Source organism: Lytechinus variegatus, chromosome 4, assembly GCF_018143015.1.
Source record: "Lytechinus variegatus isolate NC3 chromosome 4, Lvar_3.0, whole genome shotgun sequence".
Classification (NCBI taxonomy): Eukaryota; Metazoa; Echinodermata; class Echinoidea; order Temnopleuroida; family Toxopneustidae; genus Lytechinus; species Lytechinus variegatus.
Genome location: NC_054743.1, coordinates 49,664,981 through 49,692,858, shown reverse-complemented (window position 1 = coordinate 49,692,858; position 27,878 = coordinate 49,664,981). Strand labels below are relative to the sequence as shown.

General features: G+C 36.9%; 1 protein-coding gene across 3 annotated transcripts in view; it reads left to right on the top strand.

Moving 5' to 3' along the window:
* The window catches only part of LOC121414234 (NADPH oxidase 4-like), a 41,445-nt gene that overhangs the window by 7,725 nt on the left and 5,842 nt on the right, over positions 1 to 27,878 (top strand). For 2 of the 3 annotated variants that reach the window (XM_041607346.1, XM_041607345.1), the window contains exons 2-8: positions 10,253 to 10,348; positions 19,083 to 19,193; positions 20,462 to 20,543; positions 21,722 to 21,819; positions 23,235 to 23,262; positions 23,663 to 23,735; positions 24,629 to 24,709. In XM_041607346.1, the coding sequence (XP_041463280.1) occupies positions 10,253 to 10,348; positions 19,083 to 19,193; positions 20,462 to 20,543; positions 21,722 to 21,819; positions 23,235 to 23,262; positions 23,663 to 23,735; positions 24,629 to 24,709 (569 nt within the window). Of the gene's footprint in view, positions 1 to 10,252; positions 10,349 to 19,082; positions 19,211 to 20,461; positions 20,544 to 21,721; positions 21,820 to 23,234; positions 23,263 to 23,662; positions 23,736 to 24,628; positions 24,710 to 27,878 lie in introns of those variants that run through there. The other variant, XM_041607347.1, reaches the window with a different exon arrangement.

The window sequence follows — 27,878 nt, the reverse complement described above, 5'->3', positions numbered from 1 at the left end:
GTTCCAGCAAAATTACGAGCCTTATTGCAAACGAAATTGTTTCAAACCAATGTAATATAGGCCTTTTAAAGACTTTAAGATGACAAACATGACCGTACGCAGCCGGGGCCGCCGATCGAGAGGGCAAAATTCACAAAATTCACCAGAAGTGTGCATGAAATCCTTCAATTTTATTCTAGAAAATGCAAAAGCTCCCCCATCACAAATCCCCTCGCTCTTACGTTTCTTCGAAAACTTAGGTCTTGCAGCCCCACCCACTCCCGGGTTTTTTATTTTTTATATTTGCAAACGTCCATGAATAACAAAAGCTGGGATGAACCAGAGAACATAGCTGCCATCTCGATCTGATTAGTAACAGGTAATGGGAAGAAGTTTTGGAATCTAAAATACATAAGTGCTATATATGAGCTGAAATAGTATCAGACAAAACGCCTTCCAGTCATGCCAATGAAAAGGAATAGAGGAAAATACGGGGCTGTGAAAATATCTTAAGATTTGTTTTTATAGTAGAGCAGTATACTGTGACGCTTATTTTTTCTTTTATATTCTTTACATTTTTATTCATATCTCGGATAATATGAGTCCGGTCAAGAAGACACTTTCACCGATGATTTTATTGTTTACATGCTAAACATTATCTCTAAGTTGCTTTCGAGTGGGATTCACCATTTTTACAAATCATAAATTATAATCCTCTACACATGATTATTCTGAGTGTAATTTTCTGATAACATGTCTATATTGAGTTGAAATAACCTTGGTAGTTTCTTTAGGGCACTGAATTGTTATTATCATTTGTTTGGCGTCACCTGTGCCTGGGAGGCGAAAAGCGAACTGAATCACTATGATCCACAGGTCTCTCCTCCCGATATAACTGATTGGGGGGGGGGGGGTGGGGGATACAGGTGGACCTCGACACCGGGTTTCCCCCTACTCTTATACGAATAGTGCAGTGGGTTCTTAACGTGCAAAGGTGGTGACTTTCCTCTACACGGGGCCTCCATTTAACGTCCTATCCGAGGGACGGAGTGTTTTCCATTGAAACATAGCCTGCATCTATGAAACATGGGAGAGACGTTTACACACAACGCACTGACTTCAGTCATCCGCCCAGGGTGGACTCGAACCTACGATCTTTGGTTCGACTTCGACGGGCAGACGCGTTACCGACTGAGCAATCACCGCTCTCTTGTTATCACTGTATTAACTCAATTTATATTTAGTTGAAAATGAAATAATTGAAACAAGTTTCTCGAGATGTTATGGTTTCTGGGCTTGACAGCTATGACATAGATTCCATATCTTGCTCGAGTAACTAGTGTTCACGCGCGTTAGTGATATCGTGTCCGGTATACGGTCTGAGCGTTTCTGGGCGACCGCGCGTTTGTTAGACGACACAGCCAGCATCATAGAATTATAAACCTATATCATTGGTGGACCACTATCAATTTGCCATTCGCTTTTAGTCTGAAATGTATTCATTAAAATGTTAAACGTTATCACACTGTAATAAGATGGAAAAGGTGCTTATCAAAGCTATGTTTCACAGAGGAACTGTTCGTCAAAAGATGCGAGGCTTACTATGATAATGTATTTGCCCCGTCAGGGGCAAAATTTTTTCATTTTTGACAATGGAAATGACAATTTTCAGGCAGAAAAGTGCCTTCATTTACTTTTGTCATTAAATAATTTATCATTTTTCATCTTTCAGGGGGGCACGTTGGGGGGGCAAAATCTCGTTTTGCCCCCCAAAAATTTTATTTGGGGGGGCAAGTGCCCCCCCTGCCCCCCCCCGCTTCCGGCGCCCTTGGGCATGGCTATAATGGTAGGCTGATTTAGATCAATGTAAACCACATTTTGCCTATTTCGAGAAACAACATCTTTCTGTGTGACAAATTTGAATCTAAACTGTAAGTATTAGACGTTTATACTTCTACTAGGTTTAAATTGTACACTGTTAGAAAATTTATCCTTAAAATAAAAGAAGTTCCTGCAGCAGAGTCTCGAGATCATCTGTAATCTTATTGAATTGCGTAATCTTACAGGAATTTGGTATTTGGTGTATGGAATCTTACAAATTTCCTTGAATAAAACACCCTTTTCCCCTTTTTTAACAGACCTGTTATGTTAAATTGCAGAAAAATTCCTGTTTTATGAATTTACAGAATGATTCTGTTATTGCTTTCTGCAAAATCTTCTGTTTATTTTCTGTAAAATCACGGGTTTTTTAACAGTGTAACTTGGCTGTGTATTAGTGTGAAGAAAATGTGGACAAATCCGAATTTAAAGAAGGGCATCATCAACAACATCAGGGGAGAATTAGTAGAAGTTGGTCATTATCGTGAACCCAAAGTTACAAAAAGTGCAAGCAAACCAGACAAATATTTGCACGTGATTCGTCGAGCACACTTTGGGATTTAGAAGGTAATAAATTCATTATGAACTGGGGTAACTTGCCTAATTCCAGTGCCGGCTTTTCTCCCAAACGGAATATCTTCCAGGAAATATTTTGAAGTTAGAAGACACATTACTGACAACTTTAAAGTGGCAACATCCAAGTCAGGTTGTCTGGGTCGGAAATTGGGGTCGCCTGCCTCTATAATTAGATGGTTTACTTTCCAATAACATATGTGGTTACAAAAAAACAACTGCGGAATTTTCTCCCTTTTGGCCACTTCAATTAATAGCCTTATCCAAAGCGTTCTGTCTTCTCTAATATAGATGTTGTTAATGAAATGTACTTACAAAATACGCAAGCGATGCACTTTATTACCTACATTGGCTTTAAGAATCCCCATTATCCAAGTATCACTATGATATAAATGGATAAAGAAAAAAACGTTTAAGATCTTTTTGTCTGAACTTTTTAAATGTATCACTGGCGTACAGATGAGGGGGGGGGGGGTCTTGGTCTTGGGGCCACGACCAAGAAAAAACAACGGAAAAGGAAAGAAAAATGTTATGATAAGTAATTTTTTCTTAATGTTATGTAAAAATATATCACAAAATTAGATTTTCATTTAAAAAAGATTCATTCGTTTCTCTTTCTCGCGTTGTTCGCTAGCGGTTTTAAGTTTTCTTACGCGCATCATGCTGGAACCCCCTATTTTTTCTCTCTCTTAACGCTTCTGATATGTATGTAAGGGAAATCTAAACAGGATCACTATCCCTTTTATCAACATTATGGTGCCGTCCAACGACTTTCAGTGTTCAACAGTCAATCTAAATCAAGGATTCCTAGGAAGTCACAATTGGATGGCAAATTTACCATAATATTTACTTTCATCATGGACCTACACAACTATTCAACGGTCATGATCAGTTGTCAGTTGTATATAAAGCCGTTCGGATAATCCCCATGAATGCAGCCGAATATAGCCTAGTCTGGAGGCACAGACCCTGCATGATTGAAACTTTGATCAACAAGTGTGTCTCCACGCAAAGACTAACACAAACAAAACTCGCTGTTTCAATTCAGGAGCCTTGCAGTACACAAGGCATGAGTACATGTAGGCTGCACATTCAGTCCCTTAACTCGAGTGAAGGATTTGCACAGCAGACTAGCCGTAGCCATGGGACCGGATAGGGGAAGGGGGGGGGGGTCCGTCAAACTCAATGACCCAGGGACGCTGGGCTGTTGCTGCTTCTGGCCCTAGGCAGCCAGTTTCCCCTGGAAATAAGGTTAGTTTGCAGAAATGTGACCAAAATACTTGTATTTAGGAGCAAAAACCTTCTCATTTTATTGTCAATTATTATCTGACCAAAATCAATTCTGTTTGTAGAACGGAAAAACATTTTTTTTTGCTTTTCAAATATTTCCCAAACCAGCAATCTCTCTTTAAATGAAAAAAAATGTTCCCATGCCTCTGCCGAACCCCCAAATTATTTTCAAATAATGTGTAGTCGCGTCAGTTCATTGTGTTTCGTACATAATAGATGGACAGTACATAAATGGGGGAGACCACACAGTAAAATCTGACTGGACAGACGTCAGTCAATGTCACCTAACATAACAACAGATGGATAAACGCTGGAAGATAGGGGGATACCGCATTACCGTTGTCATGGCGATGGGATATGAAGTAATCCAATATATCTCATACTGATGTCTGCTTGTTATGCTCATAGTCTGCCGTTCAGGACATCTATTTTATTTTCATTCAATTGTAGGTTAAGCTCTATAACCCCAATCTTCACGGTTTATCATCAGAGGATATTTTTTTTTCATTAGGAAATTGCAAAGCGATGGTTACAGTGAGTTGATAATACCGCAGTCACACCTGCTCTACGGCGGCCGTACGGAGACTCGAAAACAGCCGTTTTATTCATTTTTATTCAAACCAGTTATATAAATCATTTGAGGGGGAAACATGTACATTGATGTGTATATTACATACTTGAAAAAAGCAACTGATCCGGGGTTGTAAGATAAAGTATATAAGATAAGAGTAAGGTAAGGTGTTACGCATGATATTGATCGAACACTCTAAAAAATGAAGTGCTAATTTAGATCTTAAAGAGCGTGTATAGTGACTGCACTTCGGAGTGTTGATTTGTCTAGTTCAAACTACTAGACAAATCAGCACTCCGAAGTGCAGTCACTATACACACTCTTTAAGAGCTAAATTAGCACTTCATTTTTTAGAGTGAAACTGTTTGTAGAGACTGCCATAGACTTGCAGTTACCATGGTTACGCTTCATTATACAATTAAACATCTTTTATATTATATTACCCAGTACTTACAAAGAAATGGGAATAACAATAATGAAGAGATTCACAAAAGTTCCAATGATTTTATTTCGTAGAGAATGTGGACTTACTAAACAAAAATAGAAATGACTACATCTTCTGGTATGTGGAAGTTATGAGATGTCACTATGGCTTCATTTAAAAAAAAATCTTCATGTCGGAAATGGTTGGAATTCAGCAGAGATTGACTCCGAGTCGATTTGGTTTCGATAGTAAAATGATCCTCTGTATACATGGTTTAGCGTGAACTCGAGTGTATAATATTCAGATATGGCAGCATGAAGCAGGGGCGGCACCACATTCAAAGGGGTATTCAGGAGGCGATCGCCCCCAATGAATATTTAAGTAGTGAAAAAAATAGAGAGTGAAGAAAGAAGGTAGAAAGGTATGAAACGGGAGATCTTGGCTCTGTAGCTATACAAATATTTTTAATAATAAGAAATGAAAAATGTGATGTAAAAACTATTATATGTCATCTTTTCCAATCTAAAATCATCCTGGCGCCTCCCGTGGCATGAAGGTTTTACTTGGCGCAGAGTGCCATTATGATGATAGCCTCTTGTCGAGGCCCTGTCGGCTGCTTTCCGAGCAAACATGGCGAAGCAAGGGATATAGCGACGCAGAGCGCTCGCGCCAGGCCTATATAATTCGCTTCGCGAATTAGGAAATCCCTCGCTTCGCTCGGGAAGCAGCCGCCAGGGCCTCGACAAGAGGCTATTATGATGACAGCAAGGTCCAGAAACCCATTTGTCACTGCGGTTGTAATGAGGCAAATGATGAAGCAAATCTCTTCAGGCATGTCAGGAGGCTGAGTCTGGAACCATTTCTTCGAGAAAGCAAAACGATACATGATGCATTCCAACCCTATTCCGCACTAGGGCGCAACTTTTAACTTTTTGGTCCAGAAAGGTACGGAATCACATATTGACGAACTTTGAACAAAAAAGAAACTCATCGAACTTTTTTTTGGCCCTCTCTTTTTATACTTTCGTGCATGAAATTGTACCAATATAATAAAATCGCAAAACAAAACGAGAGAAAAAGAAATCAATCCCATCATCCCTTCATTTATGGTTAAAGCCCGAGTTTAAGGGGTAACATACAAACCCGAGATACACGCTTTTCATCTGTTCATCAATGTATCTGATACACGAACAAAAAAACGGGCCAATTTGATACACAATATTATCAAAGACTTCTTTCTCATACATGTACCTACTTATTATCGTGATCACATACTTTGCTGAAAAAATCGTGTAACCTTGTGTATGTCAGTCCGTAAGTCTACCGCTTTAAATCATCACTTTTGAAGAAGAGTGGTTAAAAAAGAGATTTTCACAAATTTTTGGAAGTAGTTCGTTTGTTTGGTTCAGAGGGATTCAGAAGTGAAACGTGAAAGGTGTCAGGGGTCACAGGTCATTGGGAATCTGACCCCGATCTCATTTTTGTTGAATTCTAATGTCAACCCGATTTCCCGCCCAGTGGCTCCGATGTCAATGACTTCCGACATGGGTCTGTCGTCTGCCTATATCATCCGTTCTGTTTCCATGGTTACCGAAGGGTCCCCCAGTCTGTTGTGCAAAGCCTTCAATCGAGTTAAGGAGTCTGAATGCCCAGCCTACAATGACTCGTGTATTGAAAGCCAAATTGAAACAGCAAGTGTTGCAAGCGGCTAGTCTTGTGCAAAGGCCCACCAGTCATCAAAATTTCAATCAGGATGTGTGCCCGGAAACTACCTCACCCCCAGTTTTTACACCAGTGCAACAACTACTATCCCCGCTGCCGAATTACACATCGTTTAAATTTAAATGAAATACGATAGGTTTCGTGGAATGAATATTTTCGAAAATTTCGTCTAAAAGTAAAAAAATGAAAGAGGTAGAAAAATATTTCTATTTTAGTTCAAGTTTAGATATCTGCCCCCATTTCCCATTGAGTATAAACAGAGTTCGATGTCAAGCCCCCATTGTAGATTTATTGCGTCCCCCCTCCCGCAAAAAAAATCACAACCGTTTAAAAACAGTCACTGGGTTACTCTCATAACTGTGCCCGTGAGACATTTTCTAACATTTTCCCCAAAATATTTCTTCTGCATGTTCTTCAAACGAAACTTCATTTATACATGGCTGTATAAATTATTATGTGAAGGTTAATACTTCATAAAGAAGCCAGGGCGATCATATGATCGCCCCGGCCCCTTTTCGTCTCCCCTACCCCCTCTTTTGCTTTATCTCTCAACATGTTCCCCTCTCCTCATGCTCCCCTTCTTTGAGTATTAACTGATTACTGTAAAAAAACAACTAAAAGTATTTTTTAATCTATAATTATTGATATTTCTAATTCAAAATGCGTGGAAAAAATCATTACCTGTATATGGGTAAAGACAGGAAACCTAACTGCCATCATGCATAATGTTGGTATCAGGAGAACATATGATAAATAGCAATTGTATTCATATATCATTAGGGCAAATCCCATAAAATGATCAACCTTTTTGTACGTCCGTCCCCCATTATTCTCAAGTGTTACTTCACTTCATAAACTGACCAAGTCATGGTCCTTTGATAACATCACAGACTGTCAACAGAACAAGAAATCAGAGATAGACAATTTCATGAAGGTCCCACATATAGGGGGTCGATCGGATGTACATATTTTATGGAATTGCCCATTACAATAATGCTGTAATTTTGAACTATCCATGACCATGCACCACTTCTTTTTATTATTGTAAAAAAAGGGGGTTGCAAAGTAGCAAGTGGGTATCTTTTCTTCACTCTAAAAATACTGAGTAATTTTTTAATCCAATATTGGGTAGAAAGGGAACGATGCTGTTTGCTGGGGTTTTTTTTTACATGTTTTACCCCATACTGGGCTATTTCGAGGCAAAATTGCGTAAAATTTACAAAATATTGGGTCTCATTTTACCCATCCTACGTGCATGTTCCCATTGTACCCATTACTTGGTAAACTTGTTTTTAGAGTGTTCCATAGTGCATTGCCACATGATATAAAACAATGTACATCTCTCTATTCGTTTAAAGCTTCGTTGAAAAAAATTCTTATTTCTAAGTATAGTAATTTGATTCACCTGCACCCACCCACATGCACTTCTTTTTACCATTTATTTTTTTCTACCAAATATATATATATATTTAAATCTCATATTTGGTGACGATCAATTTATCAAATGTCAACTTCTTTTTACCAATTTTTTTTCTTCCAAATGTATATATATATATATATATCTAAATCTCATATTTGGTGACGATCAATTTATCAAATATAATTTATGATGGTTTTTATGTAGCCCCCTTTCCTGGCTGCTATTGCTTCAAGCACATTTGTGCTTATAATAGCTGGCCCCTGTATTTTACCGAACTATATCACATGCTTAGGTATGATTTGATTATCAGTCTTTTCTGTATTATTTACAATGTATTTTTTAAATTGTCACATTTATATTGTATTCATTCAATTATGTGAACATGTTAATTTATCATTGATTTCTGAATAAAATGCGGAAACTCCTGCAAAATAGTCATATGGACATGATGGAATTGGTAGATTACGTGCGTTTACGTGTCGATAGTGCAACAATTATGCAGTGGTCCTTTGCAATAACTTAATATAATGGACTAATCATAAAAATCGTGCTACTTTAATACCTCAATAATTACTAAGTATACATTGAATATTATCATTCTTAATCATTAGAGTGGTGACAGGATTTTGCTCCGGCGACAATTTCTCTGGGATTCGTTTCAATTAAGATGTACGGTTAGGGTTCAAAATATGGTTTTATTTTAGGTTTAAATGGATTGTCCGGGATGAAAATATTTATATCTAAATGGATAGAGTAAAATTCACAGAGCAAAATGCTGAATATTTCATCCAAATCGGATAGCAAACAACTGAGTTATTGAAGAACAAGTGGGGATATGGCATCATCATCCCACCTAATGAATATTCATAAAGACATGCCGCGAACTGTTTCATCGGAATAATGCAAACCTTCCAAATTCAATAACCTCGTTATTTGTTACCCGATTTTGGTCTTTCAGCATCTTGCTCTGTGAATTTTACTCTATTTATTGAGATATAAATATCTCCAGCCTGGACCATCCCTTTAAGGTTAGGTTTACTTAAGTTAATAACGTTTAATCCAGTGAGTAATTTAGGAATCCTATTAGTGTATAAAATTTATAGTGGAGCAATTTTCGCCGGAGCAAATCCAGGGAACCTATTACTACACATGTATGCATTCAAAACTGTACAGTAGGAGTAGTGTTGTATACGACTGTGATAATATTGGTGAAAATTGACAACGAACCTATGATATTGAAGATATGTACATAGAAATACTGCTATGTGTACACTCGGAAATGAACAGAAATCCCGGGGGGCCACTTACATTGACGAGTGGATACCATGAGCGACCAAAAAACACGTAAAAAGGATGTCTTTTTCACGATAGGGCACGTTACGTACGTAACGTGATAAGGGTGTCAAAAACACAAAAATAATGAAAAGGGGTATATATTTCGCTAGGAAAATTACGTGTTTAGGGTCGAATTTGCGGGAATGATCAAACGAAATTAAAATGTTTTGTAAAGGATGTCCTTTTTGCCCCAACACTTCGTGTTGAGAGTCCGATTTGTGCTGGGTGTAGAAGGTGGGGTCGTACCAAACCAAATAAGGTAAAGCCGACGACCGAAGGACCCGTAACAATAAAACATCCCTGTACTTGTTTAAGGGTTCATTTCAAGGAATATTTGTCAAGAACGGTTTTGTTTCCAATACTTGTTAAGGGTAGGTTTCACATGTCAATACTTGTTAAGGGGTGCATTTTCAGAATATGGTAATTACGTGTTTAGGGTGCTTTTCGAGACCCCATGGTCGCGCATGGTATCCACTCGTGAATGGAAGTGCCCCCCCCCCCGGATTCAAAACTGTAGGAGTAGTAGTGTTGTATACGACTGTGATGATATTGGTGAAAATTGACAACGAATGTATGATATTGAGGATTATGTACATAGAAATGCTGCATGAATGTGCACACTCGGAAGTAAAAAGAAATTATACCGAAATCGCAGCATGTTTTTTTATGTTTGTAATCCTTTACATATTTATAACATTAATTAGGAATCATCATGATCATGGTGAAGATGTAACAATTGAAATTGAAAACGATCTTATGGTATTGAAAATATGTAGATTTATAAGTTTAGAAATGCCGCTATGTGCACACTCGGAAATGAAAAGAAATTATTCCCAAGTCGTAGCATAATTTTTATGGTTGTAATCCTTTACATATTTATAACAAGAATCGTCGTGATCATGGTGAAGATGTAGCAATGGCTATAGGTAACCCCAAACGGCTGATGGAACATTATAATACAACTTCATTTTTTGAAATAAACAAATCAATGTTATTGAGGTTTTGATCGTTTTGCATTGGCTTATTACAGTTTTTGTTTTATCGTTTTGTTTTTCTATAGATGTTATGGAGTCTCCTGAATGCTGCAGTCTTCATTAGTGTGTACTACCACTACAAGTACGAACCAAAGTATTATTACCTCAGGGAAATATTAGGGGTAAGTCCATGATTCTTTTGTTCAATCTGTTTCGGAATGTTCTGAAGCGGTGTGTCCACTTGTCCAGATTCCGAGCTAGTTTCTCTCCATTTCCTAGTTATGCTTGTGGCTCACTCCGCTCTCGGATTTTTTTTGGGTGAAATATGAACCCACCTTCCCTTTTTTACAAGAAAGGCATCCTTCACGGACCATCAACTCCCATGGCATTTGAGGACACAATGGACCTACTGACACGGACGCTTGTACATTTACTTAGCAGGCGCTGCTGCATGTGCAGAAGCTTTTGCCTGACTCTTAGAGAGAGAGGGGGGTGGTGGTTGAGCAGCAGTAGTAGTAGTCCAATATGAACCCTGCTAGAATGTAGCTGCCTTTCCCCAAAGCCCAGCAGACTCAGGAGACCCCTTTCCCAACCAGCGCCCATCTTTGGAAAGGCAGCTTTGCTCTCACAGGGGCCATACTGGACTAGAGCTACAGCAGCAGGTGCAGTAGCAAAGTGGACGTTTGATGCCTTAACCATGCTAACTGATGCAACCACACGGAGATGGTGATGGAGATCGTACGATTTTCATTTGGATAGAAGTGCACTATCTCAACAGTGTCTTCATTTTTTGACCTCCACTGGCTTTCCCCTATATCATAAATAATGTATCTGAAGTCTTATTGGAATTATTCGATGGGAATTCTGTCGTCGGTGCGGAGGTTAATGGTAAGATGTTTTGTCAACTCTTCAAAGAAATACTCATGTCCTCTTATATCCTCAGTCCAGTGAATATACGGCCTTCCATCACTAAGGTACAACCTCACTAAGAATGGCATCTCATTATCTGGGATATCCTCAAGGAAGACCACTACTACAAACTCGGTCTGGGTATCGCTGACATGGTCCATGGCTGTACGGAATTTAAGTATAAACCATCGATCACGAACTGCAGCTCTGCTGAGGATAACGACGGTCTTATAACTGTGACTTACCACATAGTCAACAGAGTCCAAGTAATGCATCCCTAGTACGAGTTCATCATCGCCAAAGACATTCCTCTGAAACTGTGGAAGTCGTTCTGCGACAGCCGGTCGGAGATGTTCACGAATCCAGTCATCATCATCATCATAAGAGATTACGTTCAGATCAAATTCATAGTCATTATGGTCCCGAGCGTCTCGCATCTCCTTGTAGCCGATGGCTGCAAGTTTAACGAGGAACAATTTGTACCTTAACTGCCAACGGTTTTGATACACGAGCCCAATTATGAAAATCAGGCAAATGATGGCTAGGGACGGAAAGCATATGAGGACGATGCTGATACTACAGAAATCTTTGGGATCAAAATCAATAAGATTTTTGCCCCTGAGAGGTTCTAAAGATTCTGAAGAACAGATCGTCATTATTTTTGATTTTTTTTCCTGGAGGCTAAGCGGTCCACGTAGCCAGTCAAGAAGCCACTTCAGATCGCAGTTACAATTGATTGGGTTCATTGAAAGATCGATCAGTGCTAGGGAGGAATATATTGGCTTAAATGTATTTTGATCGAGACGCGTGAATTTGTTGTTCGAAAGGAGAAGCGTTCTAAGTCCGCGGTTGCGAGAAAAAATATCTCCATCAAGGTCCGTCAAAAGGTTATCACCGAGTTCAATCATTGTTAAATTGAGTAGGTGTTTGAAGAGATCAACCGGCAGCTTTTCAAGTTTGTTTCTTTTTAGTATTAGAACTTGAAGCGATTTCAATCCTGTGAAGGCTCCCGGGTGGAGGTCTGAAAGGTCACAGTCTTCTAGAGAGAGGTTTTGTAAAGCGGACAGCTCTCGGAAAACTTCTGCCGGCAGATCTTGTTCATCACCTGATGAAGCGGATAGAGGATTTTTGCTCAGATCCAAAGTGATGAGGTTGAAGAGTTGGTCAAACAGAGATACGTTCCAGTATGCGTCCCATAGGTTTTCAATCTTCAGTCCCGACTGTCTCATTTCATAATGTTGGAGGATTTGTACTTCCCTGAAGGCCAATCGTGGTCTGATTAATGCCGGCCACGATACCATATCATTAAAGTAGAGTGATATCAATGTTGGGATCACTATCTGGAAAATCATTATATTACAATTGGAGAAATCAATAGTTTCAATGCTTATTAGATCCACGAAGGCTTCCGTCTCTATACGGCTGAGAACTCTGTTTGAAGCTAGATACAAATACGTAAGATTGTGCAAACCACGAAATGTATGATTTGTAATGGCTGGCAAATCATTGTATCCTATGTGTAGCTCATTCAGATTTACACTCCATGGAATCCTGATAGTATTTACTTGTTTGATCCTATTAGAATTCACATTTAACACCCTAAGATTCCACATGCCCTCAAAGTAATTTGGTTCGAGTGTAACAATTTTATTTAATATTAGCTTGAATTGCCTCACACCCGTGAGATTTGAGAATACGAAAGGATACGGGTTGCGTAGTTGGTTTCGAGAGATATCAAGGGTTTTAAGAGGGCAATCGCGGAGTGGATCAAATAGATCTTTCGGAACGACACTCAAATCAGCGCCATCGATTAATCTGAAAGTTTCTAGAGTCGAACGGCATATTCCGATCATCACAATTTTAAGTTCTTCATGTGACAAACCTTGTAGGTACCCGAGTATTAATAGTTTAACATTGAGTGATGCAATCACGTTTGGGTCAACAGATGTTATAGGATTTCCTTTCAAAATCAGATCATCACAGTTGCATCGGAAGTTAAACGCACTTTTTGTGAGGGTCTTCAGGTCGTTAACTAGAAAGTTGGCATGCCTAACTTGGCCACATGAACTGATATTTATGCCATCTAGTCTGTTTCCACGAAGATCCAAGGTATCAACTTTACGACTCCATTTAAAAATGTCATTCGGAATCGATCTCAAAAATGAATGGTGTAGATAAATATGCGAAAGCTTTCTCGCCCACCTAAAGAGTCCTGGACTGGGAAGTACAAGGTAATCATTGTATGATATATTCAATAGGGTTAAATCTTTAAGAGGATGGAAGGCTCTGATATCTATTGATCGAATGTCGTTGAAGGACAGATCAAGTTTTGCCATTTGAAGGTATCTTCGAAAAGACGAACTCAGGAGAGATGTGATGTTATTCTCCCTGAGGTACAAACCCTTGGTGTCCTCTGGAAGATGTTGGGGAACTGATTGGAGACCTCGCCTGATGCAGAAAGCACTCTTTAGTTCCAAATCCTCATCGCATACAGGCCTGTCTACAAACCGGTATGGAACCAGTTTTCCAGCTCCGTGTACAATTTGGGTTGAAGTGATCACAACCAAGTGAACTAGTTGCAGGAATTTGAAATTCATGACGATTGATTCCTCTGTGAAGATACAAAAGGCAAGAACAAAACAACAACATTGAAACTCTGACCGGATTGAATTCAGTGATCTTTCATTTTCGCACTGATGTCTGTCTGAATTTTGGATCACCCGTTTGTTATGTACATGTAATATCGACGGCTTGGAATATTAACTTTTTAAGAAGAAAATTATATACAGTGATATCCAATTACGACTGTTGCGCATTTCTTGCTGAGATCAGAGGGAGGGAGGGGGCGGTAATACCCCTCTCCCCCAAAAATCTTTCTCTCTCTCTATATATATATTATAGTGGGCTCGACAAGGGGGGGGGGCAAGTCATAAGTGAACAAAGCGAGTGAGCAAAAATTGTGGCCTTTGTGATATGAAAATGTAATTTTGTGACAGATTTGAACATGATATTCGTCAAATGATATAACATTTCACACTTTGCAATCCTGTTCTTCTCTCTTTTTTTTCTTTTGTCGTGGAACTTTTGGGGGCAAGTGCATGGTAGAGCTTGCTTGGGACAGAAGTCTCGTTGACGGTTATTGAAATTAAAACCATAGATTACTATTTCTAACGAAACGTTCACTACTTCATATTTACAAACATTAGTTGAAACGAGATGTAAAAGTATCAACTATCAACATAATCATAGGCAAATAATTTTTGTCAATCAAAATCTTGGTAACAATTTGCAAAGGCATGAAAATCGTGAAGAATAATTTTGAAAGAAAAAAGATATGTTTGTATCATACTAAGAGATTATTAAGTAGGCCTACATAAATAACGATTTCCTTCATTTTCAAACTTATAAAGAAACAAAAATGATTTCTTAAATAGATGTGAGTGGAAATATATATAGAGAGAGAGGGAGAGAGAGGCTACGTCTCTAGCTTCAATGCTTTTTGAGCTTCTTCGCCAATATATACATGTATATATATATTCTGATTTGTTCCTACATACGTTGTAAATTTGTTTGAAATGAAGAAGAATAAATTCAATCAATCAATACATATATAATTTTGTATTTTCACACAACATTCTTACATGTTTAGGACTGTTTTTTATGGATTTTTTTTGGCTGTCCACGATACCCCTGCCAACACAAGTGGTGCATCCGCATAATTTTATCTGAAGGAGAGCAGTAATGGACATCTTTACTTTGATCGATGAACATGCTTAGTCCTACAACATCGTTGGAGTAAAGGCCTGCTCACACCTCCAGAACTTTGCTGGAGCGGTGAAAAAAGAATCATCACCGCTCGTCACCGTTCACCAACGTTTAAAAAAAAAGTTGGCCCCCGTTAAGGCAACGCCGTATACGCTCAGGCACCGCTGATGGTCCCTCCTACCGCACCGAAAGTTTTGAGCTGCACAAAATATTGCGAGCGGTGAGGAGCGGGCAATTTTCCGCTCGGGCAAAGTTTACTACCGCTCCAACGACGCCAAGTCAAAGTTTTGCACCGCTAGACGCAAGTTCATGGACGCTTGGGTCCGGTAGGTCAACGCAGAAATCTTGAACGCTAGACCACCGCTGCTTCTCCAGATTTGCCCGGTGATGATCAAACGTTACACAAACTTTGATGGAGCGGTTGTAAGCGTTTTACGAGCGGACACGGGATTGCGGGAACGGTGTCAGGCGTCGGGGTGCCACTTCCATTTACAAGTGGATACCATGCGCGACCTTGGGGTCTCGAAAAGCACCCTAAACACGTAATTTCCATGTTCTGAAAAAGCACCCCTTAACAAGTATTGGCGTGTGAAACCCTACCCTTAACAAGTATTGGAAACAAAACGATACTCTTGACAAATATTCCCTGAAATGAACCACTAAACAAGTACAGGAATGTTTTATTGTTACGGGTCCTTCGGTCGTCGGCTTTACCTTATTTGGTTTAGTACGACCCCACCTTCTACACGTCGCTCAAATCGGACTCTAAACACGAAGTGTTGGGGCAAAAAGGACATCCTTTATAAAACATTTTAATTTTGTTTTATCATCCCCGCAAATTCGACCCTAAACACGTAATTTTCCTAGCGAAATAGATACCTTTTTTTCATTATTTTTGTGTTTTTGACACCCTTATCACGTTACGTACGTAACGTGCCCTATCGTGAAAAAGACATCCTTTTTACGTGTTTTTTGGTCGCGCATGGTATCCACTCGTCAATGTAAGTGCCCCCCCCCCCCCCTGGGTGTCAGGCGTTGCAGCAATGATACAATGTGGTAATGAACTTTGGTTTGGCATTGGTATGGAGGTGCTTTAGCGGTACCAGCATTTGGCTATAAACATGGAGAGAAATGGACCAGGAGCCCATTTGGAATCTATCAGAACTTCTATCAAAGAGACCTGTTCAGCTCCGTTGTCAAAAGCGATATGACGCTTAACCAACCCCCCCCCCCCCCCGAGTCAACGCCCGCATGCGCAGAACACCGCTCTATCAACGCTCGCGTCACTGCTAAACTAACGTTAAAGCAACGTCGCATTCAGCGGTGCACCGCTAAAGCAACGCCCGTGTTTTCGATTTTTTCCCCCATTTTGTGTACGGTGACGAGCGTTGTCGATATTCAGCCCCCTCTCCCTACCCTTCAAGGAACGCTTCAACAAAGTTCGGGCGGTGTGACCAGGCCTTAGACTATTAAACAGGGGCGGAAATCTCTCCCAAAAGTTAGGGTGAACAAGGGGCTGGAAATTTGACAAGCACAAAAAAAAGGTTAGCATCCCAAAAGTTAAAAAGTAAGGTCATCTCGTCCTAAAATACATGTTTTATTTCGATTTTGAATGATGTATGTCATAAAAGACCACAAATAGTAGGGGGACATTTGATATTTAGTCCCCCTACTATTTTAGTAGGGAATATTTTAGTAGGGAGGACACGTCCCCCTGGGATTTTCGCCCATGCTATTAAACTAACTAAACTGTTTGACGGCTGTTGGCTACTCGGAGGTTTCACGCCCTTCCTTGAAATCAAGAGTTGCCAACAGACGTCCAACAGGTATGGATGTTATATTCTGCTACACACAGTATTGCTTTGAACATTTATATATCTATACATCAAAGGATACACACATACACACACACACACACACACACACCCTCCCCCCCACACACACCCTCACACATAAAGTTAATATTTACCTTCCTTTTGTAACAAGCGTCGGGAGATCAGCAGACAGTGGTCTATGCCAAGAATCCAAGAACTTTGCATTTATGAACGCTGGATTGATCCGTCAGTGTGAAATGAATTCGACTCTTATTTCTTAGCACCGCTTGAAGTGATATTGTTTACATGAAACCGTGGATGAGTGATATTTCTGAAATTAAGAAGTGCTGTGATTGAAAATAGTGTCATTTAAACTAAAGTGTTAACGATAATGCTCTTGCTTTTCTATGAAGATGATTATTATGATAATTGTTATATATTCCATTATGATATGTTAATACCTTTGCTTAATTACTTTCAAAATATAATTGCCACAAATGGATAGGCTATTATGTTTATTCGATTGTAGTGCTTGTCTGTAGTACTCGCAAAATCGAGGTTGTGTATCATACTATGAAATTTGTATTTCTAGTATTTCATAAATGGAGGGAATGGAATTCAGCGCGAAGCGCCCGGAGGGGGGGGGGGCAGTCAAATATACTGCTGTACACACGCGTGACCAAAAAAGGGATATTTTTTCGGTTTTGGGCGCGGGCCGCGCGTGCACTCGTAAAGGGTATCAAAAACACCAATTTTCAGAAAAAAAGAATGGTTTTGAAATTAAGACTGGCCAAATTGTAAATCGCGGGGTCAAACGCATTTAGGTTTTTTTCTTCCAAAGCTTTTTTAAGACTAGCCAAACGTGTTAGGGTATTTTCCCCCAAGCTTTTTCCCCATGGTTTTTTTTCTCCTCGTTTCTGAAAAGTGTGGCGTTTTAACCCTAATGCCAGGGGGGGCGGATGCATCCATGAATATAATTTTGTCTCTTTAATCTTATTGTTAGCAAGTAGAAAACTAACTTGTTTAGGGGTCATATTCTGGCGACAACTTGTTTAGGGGCCAAAATGTGTAAATAAAGCCCGCGAAAAACTTGTTTATAGGGTTATTGTGTATCGTTTAGGGAGTGTTTGGAAATTACTTGGTCACGCGTGTGTACAGCCATATATTTGACTGCCCCCCCCCCCCCCCCCGCGGCGAATCGTTCTTGAGGACTTCAGTAGGGAATGCTCCAAATAACTGTTCGAAATTTGCGCATGACACCATGCATGTCACGTCCCTTTGAAAATAGGAAGGTACATTCTTTGTGCCAAGACATTAATACATGTGTAAGAGCATGGATCTACTAGTATTTCCATGGTATAAGTATACCTTTATTCATTATAAAACAAATTAAACCGTAGTTTAAACAACCATGCTTTGTTTATTGAAGATTGGGTTTGGCTGACAAGTTGTTGAATTTCATCAAAGTTGAAATCCAGTCGTTGTAGATTATAAAACAAGTTAGTCATCCTAATGTAAAACAAAATTGTATTGTCGTTAGTCAATAAGCATCTGAATACATAATTTCAAATTTGTCGAAGTTTTATAAAGATAAGAACAAAATAAACAAAATTGGGGCTCAATTTAAGGTCATCAGTCGTACGTAAGGTCGTATGTAACTCGCGAGAGCAGATTTGTGATTCGTCATCAAGGGGGGCATTGTAACACAAAGTTTAGCAATTAATCGTAAATCGAAAGGACAATTTTGATTGGTTCCTAGTCATGCCACGAAATGCGCATGCAACAATGATCTTGATAGGCCAAATAAAATAGCAATAATCGTTAACCTTTGTGTAACGGGGGCCAGGTGCCTTTACTAGTAGATTTCTCTCCACTTACTGGCTTAAGAGTGAAATTTAAAAAAAAATGCTTCTATTAGCAAAATTACATTGTGTCACGTTTCCCAATTCATTGTCTATCTTTTGACCGGGAAAGTGGGAGGTTCTAACTACCATGTCCTCGTTTTCTTTACTATGTATATTTCATGTCGATATTGATGACTTCTTCTTTCTGCAAATAAAATGTGAATCATGTACTCTGCAATGCGTTTCGAATTAACGGCTTAATGTTAGTGACCGAAGCATAGCCCTGATTAAATTTTCTCAATATCTACCCCCGTAAAAACACATTAAATAATTGAAGAATCAATTATGTCCTATTTTCTCAACTTTTTTGCAAGAGGTAATTTCTAGAGTTGATTGAGCCATCCTGATTACCAAAGGGGATGCAGTCTAAACCGCTGCGAGGGGAAAGGGGGGGGGGGGTGGTTTGCTCTTAGTTTAGATGACGCTATTCTAAGGCATTTTGATAGAAATATAAATCATAGGACGTTTTGGATTTAGATCTATATTCTATTATACCGAATTGTAATTTTTTTATACCTTTTTAGATAACTTTGTGTGTATCGAGAGGCTCCGCTGCACTGCTGAACCTAAACTGTGCTGCACTCTTATTACCTGTTTGCAAACATCTTGCTGCGAGATTACGGAGATCAAAACTGGTATGACACCATGTATGGTAAATTATAATTATATAATAATGATAACAGTTATAAAATCATCTGATGACTTGCATGAATTTTACGTAATAGAATTAATGTTTATGATAATAATAAGAATGATGATAATAATATTATTATGATAATTATTATCATTATCATTATTTATTACACTGTAGAAATGAAAATACATTGTAAAAAAATGAAGTGCTAATTTAGCACTTACAGTGCTTGTATAGTGACTGTACTAGTGCTTATATTATAGTTCAAATTTAAACTAGAAAATCAGCACTCGTAGTGCAGTCGCTATACGAGCATGTAAGTGCTAAATTGGCACTTCATTTTTTACAATGTATTTTCTTTTCATACTAATATTACTGATAATGTTGATAACAAGAAGTGAAACAATGATGATAATTATAATACTGGTAACAGAAATGATATGCTAATTTCATGATTCCGTGACTTTGACATAATTCTCTCGGCCTTAAAATATCATTATGAAATGGAAAAATATTTTAATGAAAAACTATAAATCTCTGGGAAGATGAGATGAAAAAGAAGCAGTATCCGCATTTCAGGACTTTTTGGATGATGGCATGAGAGATGCACCGCTAGTGTTCAGTATTCCTTCTAATATGTTACAAATTTTGTCATGAAATTTTTGCCTCAAATTTTGTGCTTGTGCCTAAATACGTGATGATTTTGATTTGAATACTGTATGTCATATTGAATACAATAATGTTTGCAGATGATTACATTGTATAATCTTCTTGTAATTTATTTTCAAATTAAAGAACCCTGTGTAATTGGGGGATTATAATGATTATAGTATCTATTGCATTAAATGTATTGATTATATCAATGCTGCTGATTGTGTTATGTTTTTTCTTGATTGGATGAAACACTTGATTTTAATGATAATCAGTGCTGTGATGTGTGGCTTATTTTCAACCTGCTAGAAAAAACAACTATATTTTGGAGAATGGGATATTTATTATGATACCACAAAATCCCAATTGATTATTAGTTACATAAACCTGTCATCATGGTGATGAATATGGAAGACGCGAGTTAGTCGAATCTGTGGAGTTGAACCCAGGTTTAAATTCTTATCAGAGTAATACCTAATAACTTTTAGTTTTTTTCTTCGTATTTCAGGATTATTTCTCACCAAAATTTTACCGTGGTATAAACTTTGTTCTGTTTAATTTTCACACTTGTCTACAGTATATCATTCCTTCTCATTTTTTGTTCAATTTTTTTTTCAGTCAAGTCGATCGATGAGACGATGGCTCGATCACTATCGATTCACACACATTATGTGCGCAGGGTGTGTGTGTATAGCAACAGGTAACCATGACAACGGGTTTTACGTCTGTATTTGTAGAGTGAATTGAATAATTGTAGGGTTACCGGTTTGAGTTACATTCGTTCAAATTCTCAAAATAAAATTTCATGAGAGACGGTACGGAAACAGAGGTTAAAAAATGAGTGAACGCAGAACGAGGTGGCAGGCAGACATAGTTGCAAAAATTGAGAAAAATACTACTTTTTTGCAAATCTTCATAAATCTTTTTCTTTCAAACTTAAAATACAACAGAACCTGGATTTGTGATAAACTCGGAAGCTTCACTCATTCGATTACATAGGTTATCGAACACTGCTATACCCCCCGGAAAAATTCGACATATCAGGTTTTTACCAACTCGCCCTACTTATATGAGATACATATATACCTCCAGTAATATAGTGCATCCATAAACGAATAATTGGATGAATGTATGAATGAATATAAAAAGAAATGTATTGATAAATGAAGGTTAATTACACTCTAAATTACAGGGATTCAAAATAAGTCCACATGGACTGTAGTTAGGGACCAAACGGATTCCGGATTTAGTTTGAATCATTAAGATTCATTTTTAAATCTCGAAAGATATAAATTTAAATCATTTGAGATTTAAATTTAAGTCTTTAGGATTAAAACTAAATCCAGAAATCGATTGGTCCCTAACTACAGTCCATCTGGACTTATTTTAAATCCCTGTAATTTAGAGTGTATCTAAATGAATTACGGATTTATATTTTGGTTTTGATTGCAAGCTGTAAACTCTACTCTCAACAATCAACTACCATTTCAACTTCCATTGTGTTTCCATATTTTTTTAATAACCTCTGTTTTATGTAAATCCTGTGTGTTTTGGCATTTTGTTTCTTGTTACATATTTCTTTTAATTCTCTTCAGTGTGTAGGAAAGAAATCTAACGTATTTTCCTACTTCATACAATTACATTAATATTTTCCTTTATTGTTTAACTTTGTAACGACACTATAGAATCAAACCAAACCACCAACATCGAAAACAAATTTCACCCTTATTTTACCATAAGTTTCGCTTCGGGTTCATGATCGTAGAATTACTTTGCTTTACTATTGTAACCAACGAGACTAAAATATCACACCAAGCCACCAAAATGATTGTAGAATTGAACTATCTATCTTTTCGATTTTATCATCTTCGTAAATAGTTATTCATTGTACGGCCCATTCGTTCAACGCAGTGCGGTTTTCTTCCGGATTCAACAGTGCTTTCCCTGATATCAATGTAGCCACTTTTCCAGGCCAGGTATTTTATCTACTTTTTTTGTTTCCAGTATTGACTTACTGAGGGGGACGAGGGTGGGGTTGTAATATTCCCAATCAACACAGTCATTAAAGGGGTTATTTACAGTGTTGCATTTTTGGCATCATTATCAAATCATTTATCGATTTGACATTGTATTTGCCAAATATATAGAATAACTATAATTTGAGCATTAACATTACTGGCTTGTTGGAATCATTCACTCACAAAATCTGCCCCTTTTTCAAAAGCACAACCCCCTCAAAAATTTTGCGTAATTATACCACTGTTTCTATGATTTCATGATATACACTGCAAAAATCTGGTGTTGATTTAACACCAACCCGGAATCTATATATGTCCACACCAGAGAAGTGTTAAACAACACCAGTGTCGTCGCTTTAGTCTAACTAAATAAGATGACTGCTTTATTTATGTGAACAGTAATGTTGTATACGCACCAGTTTTAAACAACTATTTTTAAGGTAATTTAATTTACTACTACTACTATTACTACTTCTACTACTACTACTACTACTACTACTACTACTACTACTACTACTACTACTACTACTACTACTTCTACTATTACTACTACTACTACTACTACTTCTACTACTACTACTACTACTACTACTACTACTACTACTACTACTACTACTACTATTACTACTACTACTACTACTACTACTACTACTACTACTACTACTACTACTACTACTACTACTACTACTACTACTACTTCTACTACTACTTCTACTACTACTACTACTACTACTACTACTACTACTACTACTACTACTACTACTACTACTACTACTACTACTACTACTACTACTACTACTACTACTACTACTACTACTACTACTATACATTCTTCATCAGATGCTACAAAGCATTTCATGGGCCCAATTTTTGTCTGGGGACAATAGAGACTCTATTATTCTTCTGCATGGGCCAATACATTTCTTTGTCATAGTTGAAGCTGGATACGCTATTTACTACTTCTACTACAAATACTACTACTACTACTAACTTACAACAACAACAACAACTATTACAGAAATATCCAACTGATTACAGATATCCCCCCACACATTTTCGCCACCTATGATAACATAAGTATTATTTCCAGTAGTAAAAAAAATATATCATATGCACGAGGTGCACTCTTTATGCCCTTGTCCAATCAGAGCGAGTCCTCCTCTCGTTTCTGGATCCAGCTATGATATTTAAAAAAAAATATTATGGTTGATCTTGAGATTATGACTTTTCATTCGTTTGTCATTTTGAAAAATAAGATGACTGCTTTATTTATGCGAACAGTAATGTTGTATACGCACCAGTATGAAACAACTATTTTTAAGGTAATTTGTATTGATTGAATTTTTTTTTTTTATAAATGATTGTACTCACAGAATCCTTGTGCGATGCTTTTAACAACGGGTAAGTTGTTTGTTTTTTAATGGATTATTTACTAGTCTTATATCAAAATGAGAATAATAATTCGTACTATTCTCATTTTCTATAGAAAAGTATATAAACAGGAATGAGGAAATATCATTTGAAATAATTTGATTAAATAAATTATGCTGCTCTTTATGATAATAAATGATTGCAAATTAGAATCATATCTAGGATAAAGAAATGATCCATTGTCCATATTTCTATTGCTTCTATGTAAATTGCTATATGTTGATTGATGATTTTAACGTAGTCTATATGCATCCGTAAAATACCCAAGTATCCCGTCAATATATCAACTCTTAATTTTTTTTTCAAACTTTCTTCTTCTTGGAAAGTGACATTTCTAAAACATTTCCGCTTTTCTGAAATCTATTTCCAGTGGCTGGAATAACAGGTTCTTGTATGCTGTGTATACTCTTATTTATAGTCATCACATCGCTGCCTTGTTTTAGGTGAGTAATAAACGGAACACCGTTTTATAATTTGCTTGACTTGTTCATGCAAATCTATACGGTTTCTATTATTACCAAGAGAAAAATACGAGATTATGAGATTATTGCATGGGTTTTTTTTCAGAAAAAAATGTAGCATTGTGAAAACTAGGGAAATTAATTTTTTGCACGATTTAGAATATGAATTCAATAATTTCAAGAAAATCTGACAAATAATAATATTATTACAGGGGTGTAATTCGAGAGCGAGTTCGACACTTTTTTTAATGTATTTTTTTAAAAAAAATTTTTAATGTTTTTTTTAATGGTTTTTTTTTTCTTCAAATGTAGATGACTTTAAGGCCCGTATTCTGAAGTCAGGTTTAACTTAGACCAAGGTCTAACACTGTACTAAAATTATGGGTAGCCAAAAATTAAGATATTAAGTTTATATTGTATATTTCATATGTTTACTATTTTGTTTTCTTTTGTTTTCACAATGAAGAAAAATACTTCAGTTATCATTCTCAGACAATTATGAACTATTTCGGGTGTCATATGAGTTAAAGAATGGAATGTGTACTGTTAGGGATTTGTGCCCCAATTGGCTCTCCATAGTTAAACCACAACTTCAAACCAGGGTTTAATTTAAACCCGACTTCGGATTGAAACCCGACTTCGGAATAAACATTGTATTAAAATATTAGTATTAATATATTAATATATTAAAAGATTTACATTTGAAGATTATTACTTGTAAATCATCTTTTAATGTAAAAATTGCACAATTCTTCTTCGGACTACAGCATTGTATTGTTTTTTATTCGTTTATATCTAACAATTCCTAAATTGAATTTAATTGAATTAACAAATTGTAATTATTCCTTATTTTTGATTATTTATCCTCATTTCAGAAGAGAGAGACATAATGTATTTTGGATGTCACACCACGCTTTCTTACTTTTCTACATTCTTCTATTGTGTCATCCACTTGGGTAAGTAGGACATTAATTGTGCATGAAAAATTTGGCACGTTAGACAAACCTTGTGATCAATAAGAGGTCCCCAAATCAATATGTCTCGAATCGCTCATATCTCCTTATCACATTGCTTGCTGCTTATGCCTGAGAAAATACCACTACTACTACTGCTATTACTAAATACCACTACTATTACTACTACTACTACTACTACTACTGTTAATAATAATAATAAATATGTAATTGACTGCTGACCTAGCTGCTTCTTGTAACAAGCTGTGTCAATGGATTTGCTACAACTAAAATTGCTGCAGAAATTTCCAACTGATTACAGATATTTTTATATAACATACTGTAGGAGCTATGCATGATCCATTGTGTATATTAATCATTCCTGCTTTAATATAGCGGGTTCTTATATAGATTACTGAAGTTCAATTGCACCACTTGACTACAAAACAAACATATTAAAAAGCCCCAAACCAAAACCAACAAATAAATCCTCAATAGAAACTACATGCATTTACAAAATATAAATACAAATGAACATGAATCATTCGTTTTTATTCAGAGTCTTGTTAATATTCTTGGACAAATATCTGCTGTGCTTTCGTCAATGACTGGTTATCGTGATTTCATTGATAATATTGATATCTGAAATATATTGCAACAACTTATTGTTTTTCTTCAATTCTGACATTGTTTCAATTATGTCATATGAATAGTGGAAGTACATGTATCAAACTTACAATTTATTTTAATGTTTTTGAGCAAAATTTTGAAAATGAGTAAAGAAAATACTAAATATTTTTAGAAGCATCGAGTCACCTTTATTTCACCCATATTCCACAATCACAACCAGATGTGTGGTTTTATTATTTTTTTTTCACTGAAAAAATGAGTTTAGTTTCCTTCTCATATTATTATGATTACCACCAAGAGAATATCACATTTGCAATTAATTACATGATTCAGGGAGATTCCCTGCGGCGTACAGCTGACTTCTAGCGGCGTTGACCCGGTCAAAACGACCTCCATGACTGCGTAGGGTTTCCTGGGCGTGACTGAATCTATTTTCTACCTCCAGCTCTGAGGAAACCCAATCTTGATCAATTCCAAATTTCCAATGAGTTTTGAGCAATCCATTTTACAGTTTAGAAGCATTCATTATTGTTGCTCGATTCACATAACTTTCGACAAATCCGTTATACAGTTTAGAATCATGTGAAACTATTCAATTGACGTTATGTACCCGTTTATTTTTTTATATTTTTACCCGATTGATTTATGTTGTGCAATGTGCATTCATTTCTTATATGTAGCAATTTGTATAATAATGTATACCTGTGATTTTGATGGGGTTTTTAAAGTTGAGTAGATGAAATGCAAATGAAATATTCTGTTTGAAAGCTTTAAAGATTTTTGTCAAAAGATTGTTATGTATTACGTTCTATTTTTTTTAATTGAGGTTTATTTGATTATTTGATTATTTCTCTTATTTTGAAATCATTATTGTTCATTGAAATAATTATGGTTAATCGAAATTAGTATTGCAATTAGAATCATTATTTTTGTAAATTTGAATTATCACTGTATATTTGAATTATTATGGTTATATTGAATTAAGATTATTATTGTAATTGAGATTTTATCATGTTTATGTGCAATTTATATGTTTTTATTTTAAATTCAATGTCAATTCAGCCTTCGTAGCTGCTAAATTGAATAAAATATATCTTTTATTTATTATTATTAATTTTTTAAAACCAAATTTGTTTGAAGAAGAAAAAAATACAAGTTGGTTATATAAAAGATTAAGTTTTGACAGGATAATTATGCACAATTTCTTGGATTTAAAATACAAGCTGACAAGTGAACGAAACAAGCAAGCTACCTTGAGGTTCAATATGATTCAGTAACACACAAAGTGATTTACTGTTTTTTGTGACAAAATAAGGATGTGTGTGTGTTTGGAGGGGGGGTCATATTGCAGCTGCATACATACATGGTCTCTAGCACTCCCCCCCCCCATGTACACAAACTATTGAACGATGAGACTTGTTGATACGAACTTAAAATATGATATTCTTTCAATTCAGTTCAATTAACTTTATTTCACATTTTCGTAAAAAAGACGATTACATATACAATTACAGTGATAAAAGGCATATAATACACGAGATCAAACAAAATACATTTTATACAAATGTGTAGATTTTAACAAAGGCCACTTTTTCGTCGGAAATCCATTTTCCATTATTTGTGTTCTTTATGTTTGTATCACTTTATAGTGAAACCAAATAGGCCTGAAAAACACAATATAAACATCTAGGTATGATTTGCGTACACAATAGTCTTACCTCCACGGTGGTATAACGCCAGACATAATTGTGACATCATCTTTCCCCTCAATTGAATGTGTCTTTGCGTCTTTCTTTTCCTATTTCTCTCTAATTTTAGTTGGTTGTTTTTTCTCTGCTTGAGAATAGGAGGTAGTTGCAAGTGGCATAATGAGCAAACCAATTTATTGGGCACACTATGGCGCGTGTAAAAACAAGAACAAAACTCTGAAATCCCAAGTGAGCGAGTAACAGTTTTGCCCTTAATAAATGTTTTTTTTATTTTGTGATAGATTTTGGCATACTAAAATCTTACATTATTATCCTTTCTTTTTATGTCTTGTTCGTCCTTTTCCTTTTTCTTCTTGGTATTGGCATCTTTAGTGGGGGGGGGGGGGCATGCCCCCAGCCCTCTCTGCTGTAGGCCAGTGATAGTCGCCCACCCGCTCCCCCTAAACAAAGCTGCAACATGGGAGCAGTTGGCACAACAAAATAATGTTTTCTGTATGGATATGAAATAGACACAATTTTGCGAAGGTAACATAAGGCCAGTTATAATAATAATAATAATAATGATAGCCCATTTTTATATAGCGCTTTGACCTTAACGGCTCAAAGCGCGTTATGTACAGCGTATTATTACCCCGGTCATTGGATTCATTTCGATCCCGCACGAAAAGTGCACAATTTCCACTCCCTGGGAAGCATCCTTGCATTCATCGCAGCCTTATTATTGTGCTGCCATATTCAAACATACAGTATCTTTCGCATCCTCTTTCGTACCCATTTAGCACCTGGGTCGAGAGTGCTGGCAAAGTGTAGATTAACACCTTGCAAAAGGACGC